Here is a 15,521-nt window from a genome sequence, read left to right on the forward strand (position 1 = left end):
TTACACCACCGTGCTTTTTGAGTCCAGCGGCGCCTGGTTTCCTGCAGGAACATCCTAGACGGCAGACAAAGCCAAGAGAAAAGGTTACAAGACAGAAGAATCACCATGCAAAGTGATAGTGAATGGAGAGGAGAGGCCTGCATCACCGTGCCTCAGCTGTGTGCCAGCCAAAAGACTAACCTTGTGAGGAAAGCCCAGCTCCTTGGTGTCAGAATCAAAGCCGGAGACTCCACCGTTCTCCAGTCCGTTTGGTTTCGGGGGGCCAGGAGCCACCGGGCTGTCGGCTCTCTCCTCTATGTGCAGCGGGCTGTTGCCTGCTGCGGACAGCTGCAGCTCCAAGCTCTCTGAATCGCAGGAGTTGTTCAGTTCTGAGCTGCTCTCGCTTCCCGGAGCGTTCTCGCCCTCTGCTTTGTTATTAGAGGTGACTGAATGTTGGTCTGAGGAAGGCTCTGGCTCTGGCTCTGTCTCCCCTTCTCTCACAGCCTTCTCTTCCTCCCCTCGGTTCCTGTCTTCCCCTGACTTCTCCAGCTCACCCTCAGTGGCGGTTCCTGTCACGGTGTCTTCGCTGTCAGCATCAGGCTTGTCCTCTGCGGAGCGGTGGGTGTCACTGTGGGTCGAATCTGCATCCAGATCTCTGAGCTCCGAAGAGGGGCGGTCCAGAGGAGGGGACTGCGGGGAGACTGCGAGGGTGCTGCTCTCCCTGGACAGGGTGCCATGGCGAGGTTTATCAGGGGACCTGAAGCTAAATCTTTGATGGGGCTTAGGACTGTAGTTCATGTGGAAATCAGAAAAGCTGGCCTTCCATGACTTGGGGGACATCAGAGATCGCCGCTTCAGAGAGCCATACCTGAAATATTTTGCATGGGTAATATCAATTGTTATTAATCATAAGAAAACAAAAGCAATTTATTGGTTTGATAAAATGTTCAGCTTCCCTCCCCATATATGAGGTAAGACAACAGCTCATTAAAAGAATAGTTCAAGCCAAAATGAAAATTCAAGTCATTTAAAAGTTCACTTGAAAGTGCTCTGGCAGAAGACTCTGCTTGCTGCTGTATGGTACACAGCAACCAGAGCATTGTCAGCGAGGAAAATCGAGGAAATAATGAGGTAAATATTGAACTTTTGGACCCACAATGCAATTGTTTGGCTACAAGATACTTGTATTATGCTGTGGGAGTTGTTTGGAGAAATTTGATAGACATTTCTTTGCTTTTTTTGGAGCTAGAGTTTGACTGCCATCGGGGTGAGTAGATAATGACTGAATTTTCATTTTGGGGTGAACTGTTCCTTTAAATCATCATTAATTAAAACAGAGTGACTGTAAAAAGTCAGAGCCAAAAAGATGAACTCACCGTTGCAGCCCCTTCACAACAAACATCTTGTCTGGATGCTGAGCCTGTAGCTCCTTCACCACATTCTGTAAATCCTGGTTGAGCTAAAAAGGAGAGGAGCAGTTAAACAGAAATTTTTACCAATGTGTGAACAATGTGAATTTAGTTGTTAAACCAACACACAACACAACATACCGTGCACATTTCCTTAAGGAAGATGTCTCGTAAAGTTGAGATCGTGGAGAAGACTGACACATAGCATCCGATGCGGCTTCAAGAGAAGTATCACAGGAGAGTATTTTAAAACATAATCTAATATGTAAGGCCGTAGTAAATCCACAGTTATCCCAAAGTAATACATCATTTGCTGTCAGGTGTCTTTGCTGACCTTTCATAGAGAGCAGGCAGCTCTTCCTTCAGCTCACTGTTGATGCCTTCATAGATGCTTTTGGCAGCAATCACTTCTTCCTCTGCCTGCAGAATGACAAAAACACCATCACCATTAGGTTTATTTGCATTTTTAATCAAAGAAAGGCTGGAAAACAAAGTGAAAGTGAGGTCATTTTTCCTGACCTTGGTTATTTTGATGTCGTCCCTTTTCTTAGCAGCCTGCAGTGCCTCCAGGTGGTGACAGGAAGAGTCGTAGTCCACCAACTTTCTTCCCCTTTTGGAAACTCTCTCCTACAGATTGGAAAATGACAGAGGATCCGGAAATATTGTCTGTGTGTGAGCTGTATGTATCTGTGTGTGAGTGTGTATGTGTCTGTGTGTGAGTGTGTATGTGTCTGTGTGTGAGCTGTATGCATGTCCTTGTTTGTTTTCGTGTGTCTGCACTTGGGCCTCTGTGTGTGTCCGTGTGTGTATTCCTCTTTGTGTGTACACGTGTTCGCTCTTGTCTTACCCTGATGTCTGGGAATTGTCCCATGTAAGACTCCATGGTGCGCACTGCCTGGTCTAGTAGCTTGACCTCATAGTCATTCCACAGGAGATCTTCGCCCTTATTAAGAGAAGCGCCATAAACATTATATTAATTATTAAAGAAGAGAGAGAGAGAAGAAGAAGAAAGGTTTTCAAGATCCTCTGGCAAAGTAGGTGGTATGGGTTTTAACTATCACTGATGTTGATATGGATCTGACCTCTATAATGGCTCCCAAGTCCTCCTCCCCAGCCCAGTCAGTCTCGTAAGCATCAAACAGAGACTGGGACAGGCGTCTCGAAGCTTCACGCATGTCTGTAGGGAGACGAGCAGAGCCAGAAAGCGTTTATTATCAGGCTTCGTCTACTTGTCATGTGGCTGTATGAGACTGGAAGACATCTACAAGCAAAGGCATTTTCACCTCTGACTGCACTATGGTAGCTCTTCAGGTCCTTGTATATTCGGTTCCCATCAGTCTGCAAATAAACAGAAGCTTGTGCTATCATCAGTCTTTAGATTTATTAAATTTATGGTGATAGGTTTATTGAGTGCAGTCAATAAATCAGCACATTATTTACACATACACAGTAAAACATGTTGCTACAGAATCAATTTTATCTTTGAAAGAAACAAAAAAAAATAAAGTGAAAAAAGTTCACTTTATTAAAGTAGAAATAAAGTTTGGATACTTCTCCTTTCACTTACGCCATTTTTATTCAAATCTTTCTATTTTATTCATTCAAACCTTTTTCAGTTTCAAAACTTCTACAAAAGTAACTCCATACATTTGTATTTGTAGTATTTAAGCAGTACTGTTAGAGTGATTACCTGCTGGTCAAAAAATCTTTGGAGACAAATGTCAAATTGTTCATCTCTGCTCTCCACAGTCTTTCCCAGCCTTTGCAACACCTGTAGAAAAAGCACACAAGTCAAAGCAACAGTAATTAGGGGATAATATTTCCTATTCCTGCCCTTTGGGATAGAAGAACAGAACAATGTGCTGATACCTTTTCTTTGCCTCGACTCAGTTGCCTTTGGACCTTTTTAGCAAAGACCCCAGCACCTCCTTTTGGACTATTGCTCTCTGCCATGTTTTGTCTTCTCTTGTCTGTGCTTCTTCCTGAGATGAAGGGACATGCGACAATATGTTACGACATAGTCTACAGTACCACACTTATGATGTTGACGTACAGTTCTGCAGAATGTATAGAACAAACATCATATATTTTGCCTAAAGTAGTTCAACATTTACATTAGATACATTTGATTAGCTTTGGAGGATTAGTCCAGTTTCTAGACAGAAACTCTATCTGAGAGGATTTTTGTTGTTAGATATGATTCAGCACAGAATTATAGAACTTATATAACTATACAGGTGGCAACAGTGGGGAGAGTGAAGTGTGTGATCCTTATACATCCTCACATCACTGTGTTGATGTCTAGTGAGCGAAATATTTTGGTCCCCAGCAAAGTTTGGGAACCATTGGTCCAACTGACCTCTAATGACTACAACACCCAGAGTTCCCGGACGTCAAGCCACTCCTACTACGAGTATGGCAGTGTTGAACTTTACCCAGAGTGTTTATATTCTTTAGATGAGGAAGGGCTAGTCGAATGATAGAGTTCCAAATTGCTGTGCTACTCCGCGCGCTGCAGGACACGATAATGGGCAGCACGTTAATTAAATGCGCCATCACCGACCTGGGGATCCAGTGGGCCGGCTGGGCCGTAGCAGCAGCTTGCAAAACCGAGAAGTTCTATGACTTGGCAGGTAAATAATACGAAATATTGATCAGCACTTTCCCTTAAAACTTGGCTTTGTGGCCACGAGCTGACCACAAACCCAAACATAACTTGGTGTAAATTCGACAGAAAAGCGAAACGTTTTATGTAAAAAGTAGTCGATATATCTACTGAAACCACGAGTAGACTGTGGCGTTAGAGTAGGATATTTTAAAATTGTATGCTTGCAATGAAATGTTCACTTACATTATAACTACAGTGTCACTATTACAAAACCTCTGTTATCTAAAACAGATTTGTTGTGAAACAGCCCGAGACGAGAGCTCCTCCTTCAGCTTAACAAGCGGCATAATGGACTAAATCAGCTTATAGTTGAACCTTAACGTGTAGACCTGTCAGCCAGTGATGGTCCATGATGGTTACACCGGTACACTGCTGTGTGAGCAAATCACCATACCTTTGATACCACCGGGTCTCACATGTTGCATTGGATCCGTGGATCAAAGCGTCAGAACAGCAGTTACTCTTAACTTACCTGTAACTTAGGTTACAGGTCATTTTGATAGCTGTGAATGACTTTCAATAAGAATTATGTTTTAAACTTATGAGCTTGATTGTATCCTCACTTTGCAATAATTTAGATAACTACTCGTTTAGCATTAATTAGGTAATTGCAATGACATTTAGAACAAGTTTTGAACATACAAAGACACTCATATTACAGATCAGTAAGTTGCAGATTTCTGGATAATTTAAATATGTTAAATAGTGCGTTAGGAGTAGGTGTGATTAGGCCTAATTACAATCAATGATCAAATCATTCAGTACCATGCCATGTAGAGCTATGTAACTTACCTGCAGACACCAGTGATTGATTTCTTTTTAATTTGAGAAATTAATCACCTTGACAATTCCCTTTCACCCGTCCTCTTCTGATTCTGCACTGGGATCTGTGCTCCTGGAAATGTTACCCTTGAACTTTGGAACCAATTGTCTGCAGTTTCCTGGGTAAACTATTTATTGAACACGCCTTACTCTGCAACAACTATGGTAGTGGTAGATAGTGTAAAGCCGTGCCCATGCCCAAACTGACATAAGCAAAACCCTGAGTCTCAGCTTGGATCTTTTTTTTTTTTTAGGATCCGGCACATTTATACTACTTGCCCACCTGAGTCGTATTTGGGGAGGGGCCAGCCACCTTCGGCAGAATGTGCAGACTGGGCTGGTGACAGCATGGGGACTCAGGTAAGCAAGGCAGGACTGACCCCGTCCAGTGTCACACACTTACTAACATGCCTGTACAGTACAACATAACAAAACTCCAACAGAGGAATGCAGAGTTTCTTCTATCTGGGTGTTGGGTAAAAATCCACTGAGTTTTGTGTCCGCTAAGATATGGAGGGTCCTTGGCTCGGTCAGTGGTGAGGAACCAAAGAACGCAAGGCCTTAAAGTTGGGTTAATGAATAATGCCTTGGTTAATGTGAGCGAACAACGCTAACCGTGTAACCCTTTTGCAGGCTGGGAACATTCCTCTTCATGCGGATCTTGAAGGACGGCCAGGACCGCAGGTTCAACAATGTCAGAAACAGCCCAGGGACTTTCTTTGTGTACTGGAGTATTCAAGGTACTTGGAAGCGTTGTGGGCGCCTTCCTTGCTGAGCCACTCATTACCATATAGTCCTTGACCAAGTCAGCGCATTTTGAAGGGAGGGACCCCTGTATAAATCACTGTCTAGTTCCTGGCTCTTTTTATGCATTTATTCTTAGGTAGAATTATATCACCGCCGCCTATGTCGCAGTTAAGTCCAATGCATTTTGAGAGGTATATGTGGCAGCATCAAGGCGAGGCTAGGGGAACATGATTCATTTTTCCCTGTTTTCCGCAGCTGTGTGGGTATTCATGACCCTCCTGCCCACCCTCATGCTGAATAGTGAGAAGCGAGATGTGCCTCTGGGTACAAGGGACTACATCGGCTGGGCTTTATGGGGCCTTGGCTTTGCTACTGAGGCTATTGCTGACCAGCAGAAATGGCTTTTCAAACGCGACCCAGATAATGCCGTAAGTTAACCTCATGATGCGCTGCCCTGAACTGAACTAATGGTTGTATGCTGTCAGGAATTACCGCATCGGACACCTCTTTCCACGACTATAACAACTGCATTTTGGATTTTCAAACCGTATTAATCCAAATTAATTTCGTCCCTGCAGGGAAAGTTCATCCAGAGTGGACTGTGGGCCTACAGCCGACACCCAAACTACCTGGGAGAGATCTTGCAGTGGTCGGGTCTCTGGCTTTCGGCCTCGTCGGTGATGCAGGGTCACCAGTACCTGAGTGTGGTGTCGCCTCTCTTTGTCTGGTTCCTGCTGCGTCACGTCAGCGGCATCCCCATCCTGGAGAAGCAGGCCATGAGGAAGTGGGGGTCAGACACCGCCTTCCAGGACTACATCAAGAACACTCCTCTTCTCTGGCCGTGGCCGAGATTTTGATGTTACATGTTTGCTTACTCAGCTCTGAGTAAGCTGCTGTTCCTGCACACAAATTACCTCATATAAATATAATGATCTGAACATACTATTTTTAACTGCTGTGCCAATAATTGCCTCGTACAAAATAAGGTACACAGACACAACACACTGTCATTTCAAATGTTCTGAACAAGTCTTTACCCCGTCATGCTCAGAATGTTTTGATGAATTGAACTGATAGTATACAGTTATAATTCATGTTTGTGTTAAGTCACTTTGTAATCATACTTTGTCTTCAAAATAAACTTGATGTTTGTCGTAACCAGTTTAGAAATATAACCTGCTGTGTAAGATATTCAGCGGTATGAATGCCAGTTAAGGGCATTGAACAGGATGGAATAATAGTTTTTCCCCAGACTAAAAAGACTATTTCCATTTTTTAACTATTTCTAGAATGACTGACTCTGCCACACTAGAATGAGGAGCTGATATTTGGCTCAGGTTTGAAAAGAGTGTAGAGAGCTTAGAAATGGATGTAGTGCTGAGGTCAATGTAAAACCAATCGCAGGTGTAAGTGCATGTTAGCCATCTGGATCTCATAAACCCAGGTCACAGAGTTTGAGATCCAGATAGTTAGCAAGGTTAACAAAAGGGACACATCAGACATGTTTGTAAATGTTAGAAATGTATTTTACACATTCCACAAATCATATAGAAACTGTATTCATGTACAAAATAGGTTCTAATAATTAAATCACAAAATGCCACAATTTCTGAACTGGCTAATGTTATAAAGTAATTGCCTTCTGCAAAGTATTGCTGCATAATCAACCTCCCACTATACAAACATTACACAGAGCAATAAACAGTCCTTCAAGGAGCAAAATGACCTAACAAAGCTAAAATCAGTCTGTGACATTAACCAGTGAACTCTGTTCCTTAGGACCACTTGGAGTGCAGGATATACAACACTCACTGTTAAAAATAAGTGAAATTATTTTGTCCCCTTCTCAAGACATCGACGAGAGCCGCAAATAACATCGTGCTCAAGCATGCTTGCATAGATGATTACCTAGATGATCTAGCTGATGAGGGAGGTGCGCCTTGAGGTCATATCGCCTAACTGGCACAACTACAGCTTGTAGTTAAATGGCATGAAAAGGATATGAGATTTACGATTAAAAACGTACAGTACAATTCACTGGCAGACGGAGAAAATCTAAATTCAATAGTTCAGTACATTTGTTATAGATCAGTTTGTATACAAACACAAAAGAAATACAAACATCAAAACTAAAAGATGACACTACATGCTGTCTTGTGTGTAACTAAAGTCTAGAATGAAATGCTCAAGAGTCAATTCTTCAACTTCTGAGTAATACATGAGTTGAAAAGCTGTCAGATGAAATTATAGAACTAACTTTGTAAGCATGTCACCTTGAAGTTACGCACACGTTTTTAACCTATGCTCAAACTCCTCAAATAGAGTGATACAGTGTCATACGTTAAGATGTTAAATGAGAATGCCATGTGAGACTATTAGCCACAGCCTCAGTTCTAAAGACACTGGTAAGTGTGCATAGATTAAAAACCTATCATTTGGTTAGAAATAGAATCCGCTTACAAACACTTAAAAACATCAAAATACAAATCTCACCATTGTGAAATATTAAAACAATGCAAGTAAAGAGAGGAAGACTAAAATGGAGATTATGGAAGCAGTACCGTGTTTTGTGTAATACAAAATATATAAATGTATTGCTTGGTATTGCAGTGTGAATAAAGAGGCTGAAGTGCTCCGTGGCTACTTTGAATTACTTGAGGAGCGGTGATGCAAAGAAGTTTCCTTGGCGAGAAAATCCCACTGCCGATTTGCTCTTGCTCCCAAATCTGCAATACAGAGTGCACATAATGACATTTAATTGAATTAAGAGCCATAGCCAATAAAAAAACATGAGTTACAACGAAAAATACTTCAACATTATGCAGTAGATTAACTCCTGTGGAGCACTTTGGCTGAAGTCAGCCGTATTCTGAATCTGATGTTTCAGGAAAATGTGACATATCTTTACTAATCACTTGAGTCAGCACTACGCAACAGTCCTGCTAGAGCCTAGTAATCATTAGATCAATGACTGAAAAAAAGTGAGTGTTAAAGCCAGGACAGGATGGGACCGGTCCTGTGTGTTTACCTGGGTGTCAGGGTGGACTTCATGCGTTGGGACAGGGAGCTGGAGGAGGGGGTTTTGTTCAGCTGGTGCTCTGGAGTGGTGAGAGGCCCGAGCATGCTCACTGCAACAATGCACACAGTCTACATTACAACACGATCTCAAACTCCCATGAAATGTACCTCTCAGGCTCAGTTAGTGTAAAACAGATTGTACCCAGTGACAAGCATTGGTGAACAACAGATTACAATGTATATATATCCCCTCCAACTGGTTTTGTGGCCCCTTACTTTTCATATCGGGGGTGGCGTAGCAGTTTGCATTCTCGATGATCATGTGATCCGAGTGAGGCTGCTCGCTTTCTACCATCATGAACTGGCGCCAGTAATCCACAGGCAGAACCAGCAGGCGCTCAACAACCTGAAAAGAATATTAGTAAAAATACATACAAAGGGCATTTCAGTATATTGCCTCATCTTCCTCCAATAGAGAGCCAAGCTAGAAGTGAAAGCACTCTTGGGTTAGAGCTTAAGACAGAGGGGGATTACCAAAAACGAAAGCACGGTATTGTGACGATTTTGTGAATAACATTATGTACTTAAGAGCTGTTTTGGTGGTCTTCCTGTAGTGGTAGCTCATCCTCTTACATTGGGCTGGGCTACACGGTCCTGGTTATTTCACTAGATACTGTGATCATGATTGCTGATCATGATCATTTGGCTCAATGATTTCAGGGACACAATTATTGTACTACACTTTCTTCATCTTATATCCGCTTCTTGGCTATTTTCAGTTACAGTACACATTCTAAATTAAATGAAATGTAAATGGAAACTAAAACTATGCTATCCAATTATACATGATGAACTGTGCAGCCCTACCTTAGGCTGTCGTTTGGTGTCCTGTAGGATTGTCATAGGTTCAGGGTTAGGAACCGCATGACCCACGATAGTCGGGCCAAACACTCGAGCCAGGTTACTGATATCCATCTTGGTGTCCTCGCTGTGAGCAACTCTGAAAGATTTTGTTACATTTAATTAAGTCTCTTTGATAGAGATGAAGTCAAGCATCACCCATTTGAAATGGTTCTTTTGTTAAATAAATTGAATTTCCCTGACAATCAAACGAATGGTTGCCCTTCGTCTCAAATTCAGGAAGCAAGGTACAGTTGGTACGAGGTACAGTTGAGCTGTTTATGAAATTCTGAGCACATTTTTTTGCCTAAGGCAATTTAACCTAATTAAAATGACATAATCTGAAAGGATAGAGCACTGTGTGAATATCAGCAAATCCCAAATAAAAACATTACATTTGTGGCAAAAATGTGCAAGTCAAATCTGGGTGAATGTTTTTTAACCAGCTGTATTCTAATATGCATAGCCAAATGAGCACTGATGGAAACCAGATGACACATGTCAAGGTTACATTAATATAACATTGAGCAGAGAATAGCTACTAACCTCTGGAGGTGAAGGGCTAAGAAGGCCAGCGTGTCCCTGTTGGCCTGTGGCAGGTCACTGATGGTTTGGTACATTAGAGCTATGCTATTGTCATCATCTGAAACCTCTGAGGGAAAAACAAAGAAAACAATTTGGCAGTTGAGAGCAAGAAATGGGTTGTGCTGATTTATTGAAAGTGACAATAGCTTGAAATTAAATATATCTGACTCCAGTAACAAGTAAATACCAAAAGGCTAACAAGCTAAAAGATCAATCTCTCTCGCACAATTTTTCCTTCATAAAATGTGTTTCAGGCAACCACCTGACTGAAGTTTTCCTCACTGCTCAAGACAAATTGCAAAAAGAAACTCATGAAACTTGCATTTAATGGGTTGTTTGGTACATTTCTGCTGCCCGTTAAGAAATCACACAAAGTGGAAGTTATTTCAAGTTACTGTCATAAATTTCCTATTTCTGGTGTGCTTGTACTTTTGCTATGTAGTCCTGGCCTGGACAATATCAGCACATCACTGAAATAGCCATCAACGTCGGCACATCTGTTACTACCATAGTCACACATACACGCACACACACACATACACACACACCTGCTGCTTCCATGAAGGTGCGGTTGAGGCGGAAGGTGAGCAGGGGCTCCTTGAGGTTCCTCAGGAAGTCTTTGAGGAGGCTGGCGATGGCGTGGATATCGTCCACCTTGCTGAGCACAGGAACGGTCTTACTGCGCAAGAACTTTTCCTTCAGCTCCTTCACGGTGCGGTCGGCACCAGACAGACGGTACAGTCCGGTCTGATAGGGAAGGAATGCAGTTATTCAGCTGAGATTCTTCATTCATTGCTTAATTTTCTTGAATGAGCAAAGACAAAGCGATGTCTCCCCTACTGTTTCCCTTGCTTCTTTCCTACTATAAAGAATAAAAATGCTAAAAAGAATGAGTGGACAACCTAGTCTTTTTTTAAAAAGCAAAAAAAGAACATGAACATTTATCAGGGTTAGCCATGTGAAGATAAAGGATACCTTCTACAAGAGCAGCAGCACATTTGTTTCAGACAAAATAAAACAAAAACATTTCATGATAATCTCAAAAGAAAGCCAAGGAAGACCAAGGAAAAGAAAGAGAACAGTAACACAGTCATAAAACAATCAACTTAACCAGAGCTTAGTCATTTTCAAATGGGATAATCTTCCACAGCCCAACTACTGCTTTAAACTCACTAAAAACATTAAGGTTCAAATCTTCCTATTCCACACAGAGGGAACAGACTGCAAAGGCTTAGCTACCCGTCTCTGTCTGAGCTTAAGGGACAGACATCACATATAACTTTTGGGACCTCAGGCTATACTGTCCTTCACGCTTCTGTGGAATATGGAGACAGGCTGGAAATACAACACTCACCTCATGCAGCCCCCGTTGCTCAATCTCACTGATACAGTGGACCACCAGAGGGGGAATCATGGGCGACGTGACTGAGACATAGTCTGCAAGAACGCCCTGAAAAAAAAAAAAAAAAAAAAGAGAAATGAAAAAAACTGACAGCACTGAAATGAAGGTGCAAAAACTGAAATAACCGATATAGTGTGAATGTACCTGAACATCAAGAGAGAAATCAACAGGAAATGTGCTTTCACGTACCTCCCCAATTTTGACGGGGGTGCCACCCATGTTGGGGATGCATGGCAGCGGGCAGCGCTCGCGGCACTCGGGGTGCGTGACCACTCTGCAGTCACGGCACTTCAGAGAGATCTTCCCAAACTTGATCCTCTTCCCACAGGGCACGCAGGATTCTGGCTTAATGACCTAAGGCAGAAACAAGACAGGACTTAGCAAAGTGGGCCTACAGCTGGAACCATACAGTGTTCAGCGACACACTGCGAGACAAGTGGACTGGTAGCAGCTTCACCTGTATTTACAGTAAAAGTAAGTACAGTGCATAAATACAGCGTGTACTTATTCAGTTCACTCCAATGTATGTAAATGCTTTAACACACTGTATAGATGATGGTAAAAAATTAGCTTTGCTTCACCACAAAAGCATTATAGTACACCAAATACAGAACACAAAAAAGGTGAAACTGCTTCTAATCTTCTTGTCACAAAAGTGTCTATCCGATTGACATGATGGCAGCCCAGGTTGAAAATAACCAGAATTATCCTTGAATCAGAAAAGAAAACCTGCTTTTTCTACTATGATTAAATTACTCTGCAGTTTAATGTTTCTCACACAGGTGGCATTCTTACAGTTTTGGAGACAAACTCATGAAGGCGGACCCCGGCGTTGCTCTGCGGAGTTCTGGGCTCAGCTCTCATCTCCCTCTCAGGCTTGGCAGGCTGTTTGAAGACATCCTCAGACTTGACGGATTCAGAGTCCCACTCCATGGCAGCTGCACAGGGGAGACAGAAAATACATATCAGCTCAGGGATATTACATACCAATACCATCATTCAGTCAGAGGAAAATCTATTTTTCAACCACATATTCATACTCAACAGTATAACAATACAATCGGAACAAAATTATTTTTCCTGCGTAAATAAAATCCAGATGAGCACCATCTTACTATAAAGTAATTAAATGGTTTTACAATTAGTTATTAGGACACCATTACAACACAGAATCAAAATAGAAATCTAACCAGTCTTTCTCCTGCTGCGAGTCCAGTAGGGAGCAGACTCAATAGTAGAAATGGCCTCAACAGGTCCTCCATCTGCAGGCACCGTCACTGTAGTCTTGGCCACAATGGACTCATTTCCCTGTTACAAACAGAGACAGTCAGTCAGGCTCGCCATGTACAACAAAACTGTGCCGACACATTTCTTTGACCGAGAGAGGGAGTGACAGTATTTACCCGCTCTGAATTTCTGCCTGTTGATCGAGACCTTTTGGAGGCATGTGGAGGACCGTCAACATGATTTCTGGAGGAGCGCTGAAATCAAAGAGAGCAAACATCTTATAGTTATACCTCCAGTAAACATGAGATTATTCTTGGAAACACAAATGCTTGGGGAGAAAAACTGCACAATTAGTTTAGATACCCTCTTTTCTCGTTTCTTGAGTCGCACCGTCTTCACAACAGAGGAGTCCCAATCCTGTCACAGATCAAACAGACCAGGATCAGCTTTAAAAATGGATTACACACCTCTTAAGAATTAAACGGGGAGTATGGAGTCAAGGCAGTGAATTGTAGATAATGCTGAGAAGAGAGGAACTTACGAGGGAGTCGTCCGTTTTATCATAGCTGATGTCTGACAGGATGGAGGCGGACTCATCAATGGTCGTGAGTCTAGAAGGAGCACGAGAAAATATGGGTTAGGCCAATCTCTCTCTCCGTATTGTATCAGATAAAGGGGAGGGTCAAACCACAGATAACGCAGTCACAGCACTGACGAGGCAAGTGTAATTAAAGCCAGAAGCCCCCCGGGGCCAGAGACAGGAACTTTAAAACTTTTATATACTGTATAGATGTGTGTATGGGTTGCTTACCGCCGGCTGGTGTTCATGTTCGGCGGTGCCTGAGAGCGTGCGTTGAGGAAGGCCAGAGCCGAGCGCTGCTCCTCATTCAGCTGGATGCTGTTACTGGATCCCTCGCTGATCAGCAGCTCCCGGATCAACTGGATTTGACGGTCCTGTACGACAGAAAAGCAAACAGAGGACAAATGAGAAATTACCTGATATGGGTGAAATAACAGGAACACAGGGATCACAAGAAATGTCAGCACTTTTTTCCAACATACCAACTTCTCACAGTCAACCTCGGCCTTCTGGCGCCGCCGGATCTCCACGTCCACTTGATTGCGGGCATGCTTGAGTTTGACCTCCAAGGCTCCCCTCTCCGTTTCTGCTTTGGCAAGCGCCTCCTTGCAAGACCCCAAATCCTGCTCAACCCTAAGCCATTTTCGACGGCAGTCATCAAAGTTAAGTGCCATCTGGATGAACTCTGGAAAAAAAGGATGCACACAAGAACATGACAGGTATCTTTAAAGGGATCTATGGTATCTCAATGATGGTAGAGGCAAAACCAACAATAAACTACTCACGGGGCTCAACGCTCTCATTGAGGAAGTCGATTTGTGACCTCAGCCTATCAAATAAGCTGTGCAGGTTCAGTACAGCTGTCTCCATGGTATTCGGTAAGGTTTAACGACTCCTTAAAAGAGACACATCGGTAACGTTAAATTAACAAACTTTAGCTCATAGGATAAACAGGGTTACGTTACAGTGTAAAAAACATTTGATTGCTGCTTGTTTGCCCTGTTAACTTAAGACAGCTGGCAAACGGGCAAGGACAAACACAAAGACAAACAGGCAATGGACACATGAGTGTTTTTGATAATGCCCATAAATAAACGAATGGTAACGCAAACAATGAATCAAACTACCCAGACATGTCGCTATAGCGATATGTGGGACAACGCTTCCAGGAAATACACACGCCTAGCGATTCAAAAAAGTACACGACGATCCCTTGCGTACTGTTGCAAACATTAGCTACCTACCGTTTCGACTCTGACGAAATTATGTCTGCTGAATAACAAAAATGTGTTGATTAGCACACTGTATTTCCCTCTGGCTTTATTGTACGACCAACTTGTTGTTCTTCTGTCGCAGCCTCCGCTCTCCGTCCAGCCTGGGAGTCACATTCGAGCGCGTTGCATTTCAAATTTAGCCGCTAGCCAATGAACGAAGAAGAACGTTGCAGCAGCGTCAAGACAAACAGAAAAGAAGAAAGACAACTTCCGGGTATAACTTTCAAAATAAAACCATTATTGATGAGAGGTCGGTGCCACCTTATTAAAAACAAGAGCTAACGTCAGCCCCGAGTAAAAAAGCTAATTTTGGAACTAAAACATTTTCATGTTAGCACACAGCAAACAAGCAAAGAAATAGTCTCTAAATAAAAACAGCACTTCCGGTCACAACCTTCAAAATAAAACACTTATTGGCGAAGAGATGTTGCGTCGTTTTTTGAGTGTGAATACCAAGTACCTGCTGTAAGTGGAAAAATAACGAATATATTTGAGGAGGAGTCTGTAGTGCATGAAAATTGGCTAACGATGTATTCTCGACATACGTCGGTTGTGGGGCAAGTTGCCCTGGATCTGTTGCGCCCAAAAGGTAGAAAAAGCAGAATTGCAACAATGCACAATTGATTAGATTGATCAGTGATCATCATAGCAACCGTGTTTATTGAGTGAAGGAAGTTCAGTCCCCGCAAGACACTGAACCCTACCCGCTCACTCATTGTAAGTCCTTGGGTAAGGGGCAATTATATCAATATAGGCTACTACTGTATTACAAAACCATTATAGTGTATTGCATTACATTATATTATATTGGGCTGGATTATATTAGATTATAGTACAATTATGTGATATTAATGGAATTAATTTATTTTATAGCCTATTAGTGTATGTTCACTAATGACATTAGGCTACT

At 42.5% G+C, this 15,521-nt stretch overlaps 3 protein-coding genes across 3 annotated transcripts; 1 reads left to right on the forward strand and 2 right to left on the reverse strand.

Moving 5' to 3' along the window:
* bin2a (bridging integrator 2a) lies at positions 1-3,350 on the reverse strand. The gene is made up of 11 exons (XM_071532313.1): positions 3,258-3,350; positions 3,079-3,159; positions 2,672-2,726; positions 2,471-2,565; positions 2,236-2,331; positions 1,908-2,015; positions 1,723-1,808; positions 1,530-1,605; positions 1,356-1,438; positions 181-847; positions 1-54 (listed from the first exon to the last, which is right to left on the reverse strand). Exons 1-11 carry the CDS (start codon positions 3,339-3,341, stop codon positions 1-3), a joined length of 1,485 nt encoding a protein of 494 aa, XP_071388414.1. The 5' UTR covers positions 3,342-3,350.
* A 486-nt stretch (positions 3,351-3,836) lies between these two features.
* LOC139655002 (uncharacterized) lies at positions 3,837-6,757 on the forward strand. The gene is made up of 5 exons (XM_071532294.1): positions 3,837-4,021; positions 5,133-5,238; positions 5,512-5,618; positions 5,881-6,053; positions 6,204-6,757. The coding sequence occupies exons 1-5, from the start codon at positions 3,865-3,867 to the stop codon at positions 6,480-6,482; spliced, it is 822 nt and encodes a 273-aa protein (XP_071388395.1). The 5' UTR covers positions 3,837-3,864; the 3' UTR covers positions 6,483-6,757.
* A 1,451-nt stretch (positions 6,758-8,208) lies between these two features.
* racgap1 (Rac GTPase activating protein 1) lies at positions 8,209-14,702 on the reverse strand. The gene is made up of 17 exons (XM_071532293.1): positions 14,582-14,702; positions 14,123-14,232; positions 13,820-14,022; positions 13,569-13,711; positions 13,299-13,368; positions 13,121-13,174; positions 12,934-13,011; positions 12,721-12,838; positions 12,326-12,468; positions 11,720-11,884; positions 11,483-11,578; positions 10,677-10,875; positions 10,090-10,195; positions 9,511-9,643; positions 8,920-9,049; positions 8,654-8,753; positions 8,209-8,351 (listed from the first exon to the last, which is right to left on the reverse strand). Exons 2-17 carry the CDS (start codon positions 14,205-14,207, stop codon positions 8,276-8,278), a joined length of 1,899 nt encoding a protein of 632 aa, XP_071388394.1. The 5' UTR covers positions 14,208-14,232; positions 14,582-14,702; the 3' UTR covers positions 8,209-8,275.
* Between the last annotated feature and the right edge of the window lie 819 nt (positions 14,703-15,521).

The sequence above is a fragment of the Centroberyx affinis genome, unplaced genomic scaffold, assembly GCF_046629955.1.
Source record: "Centroberyx affinis isolate AG114_WGS23_722 - 3 ecotype Tasmania unplaced genomic scaffold, CSIRO-AGI_Caff_v1 ptg002184l_1, whole genome shotgun sequence".
Lineage (NCBI taxonomy): Eukaryota > Metazoa > Chordata > Actinopteri > Beryciformes > Berycidae > Centroberyx > Centroberyx affinis.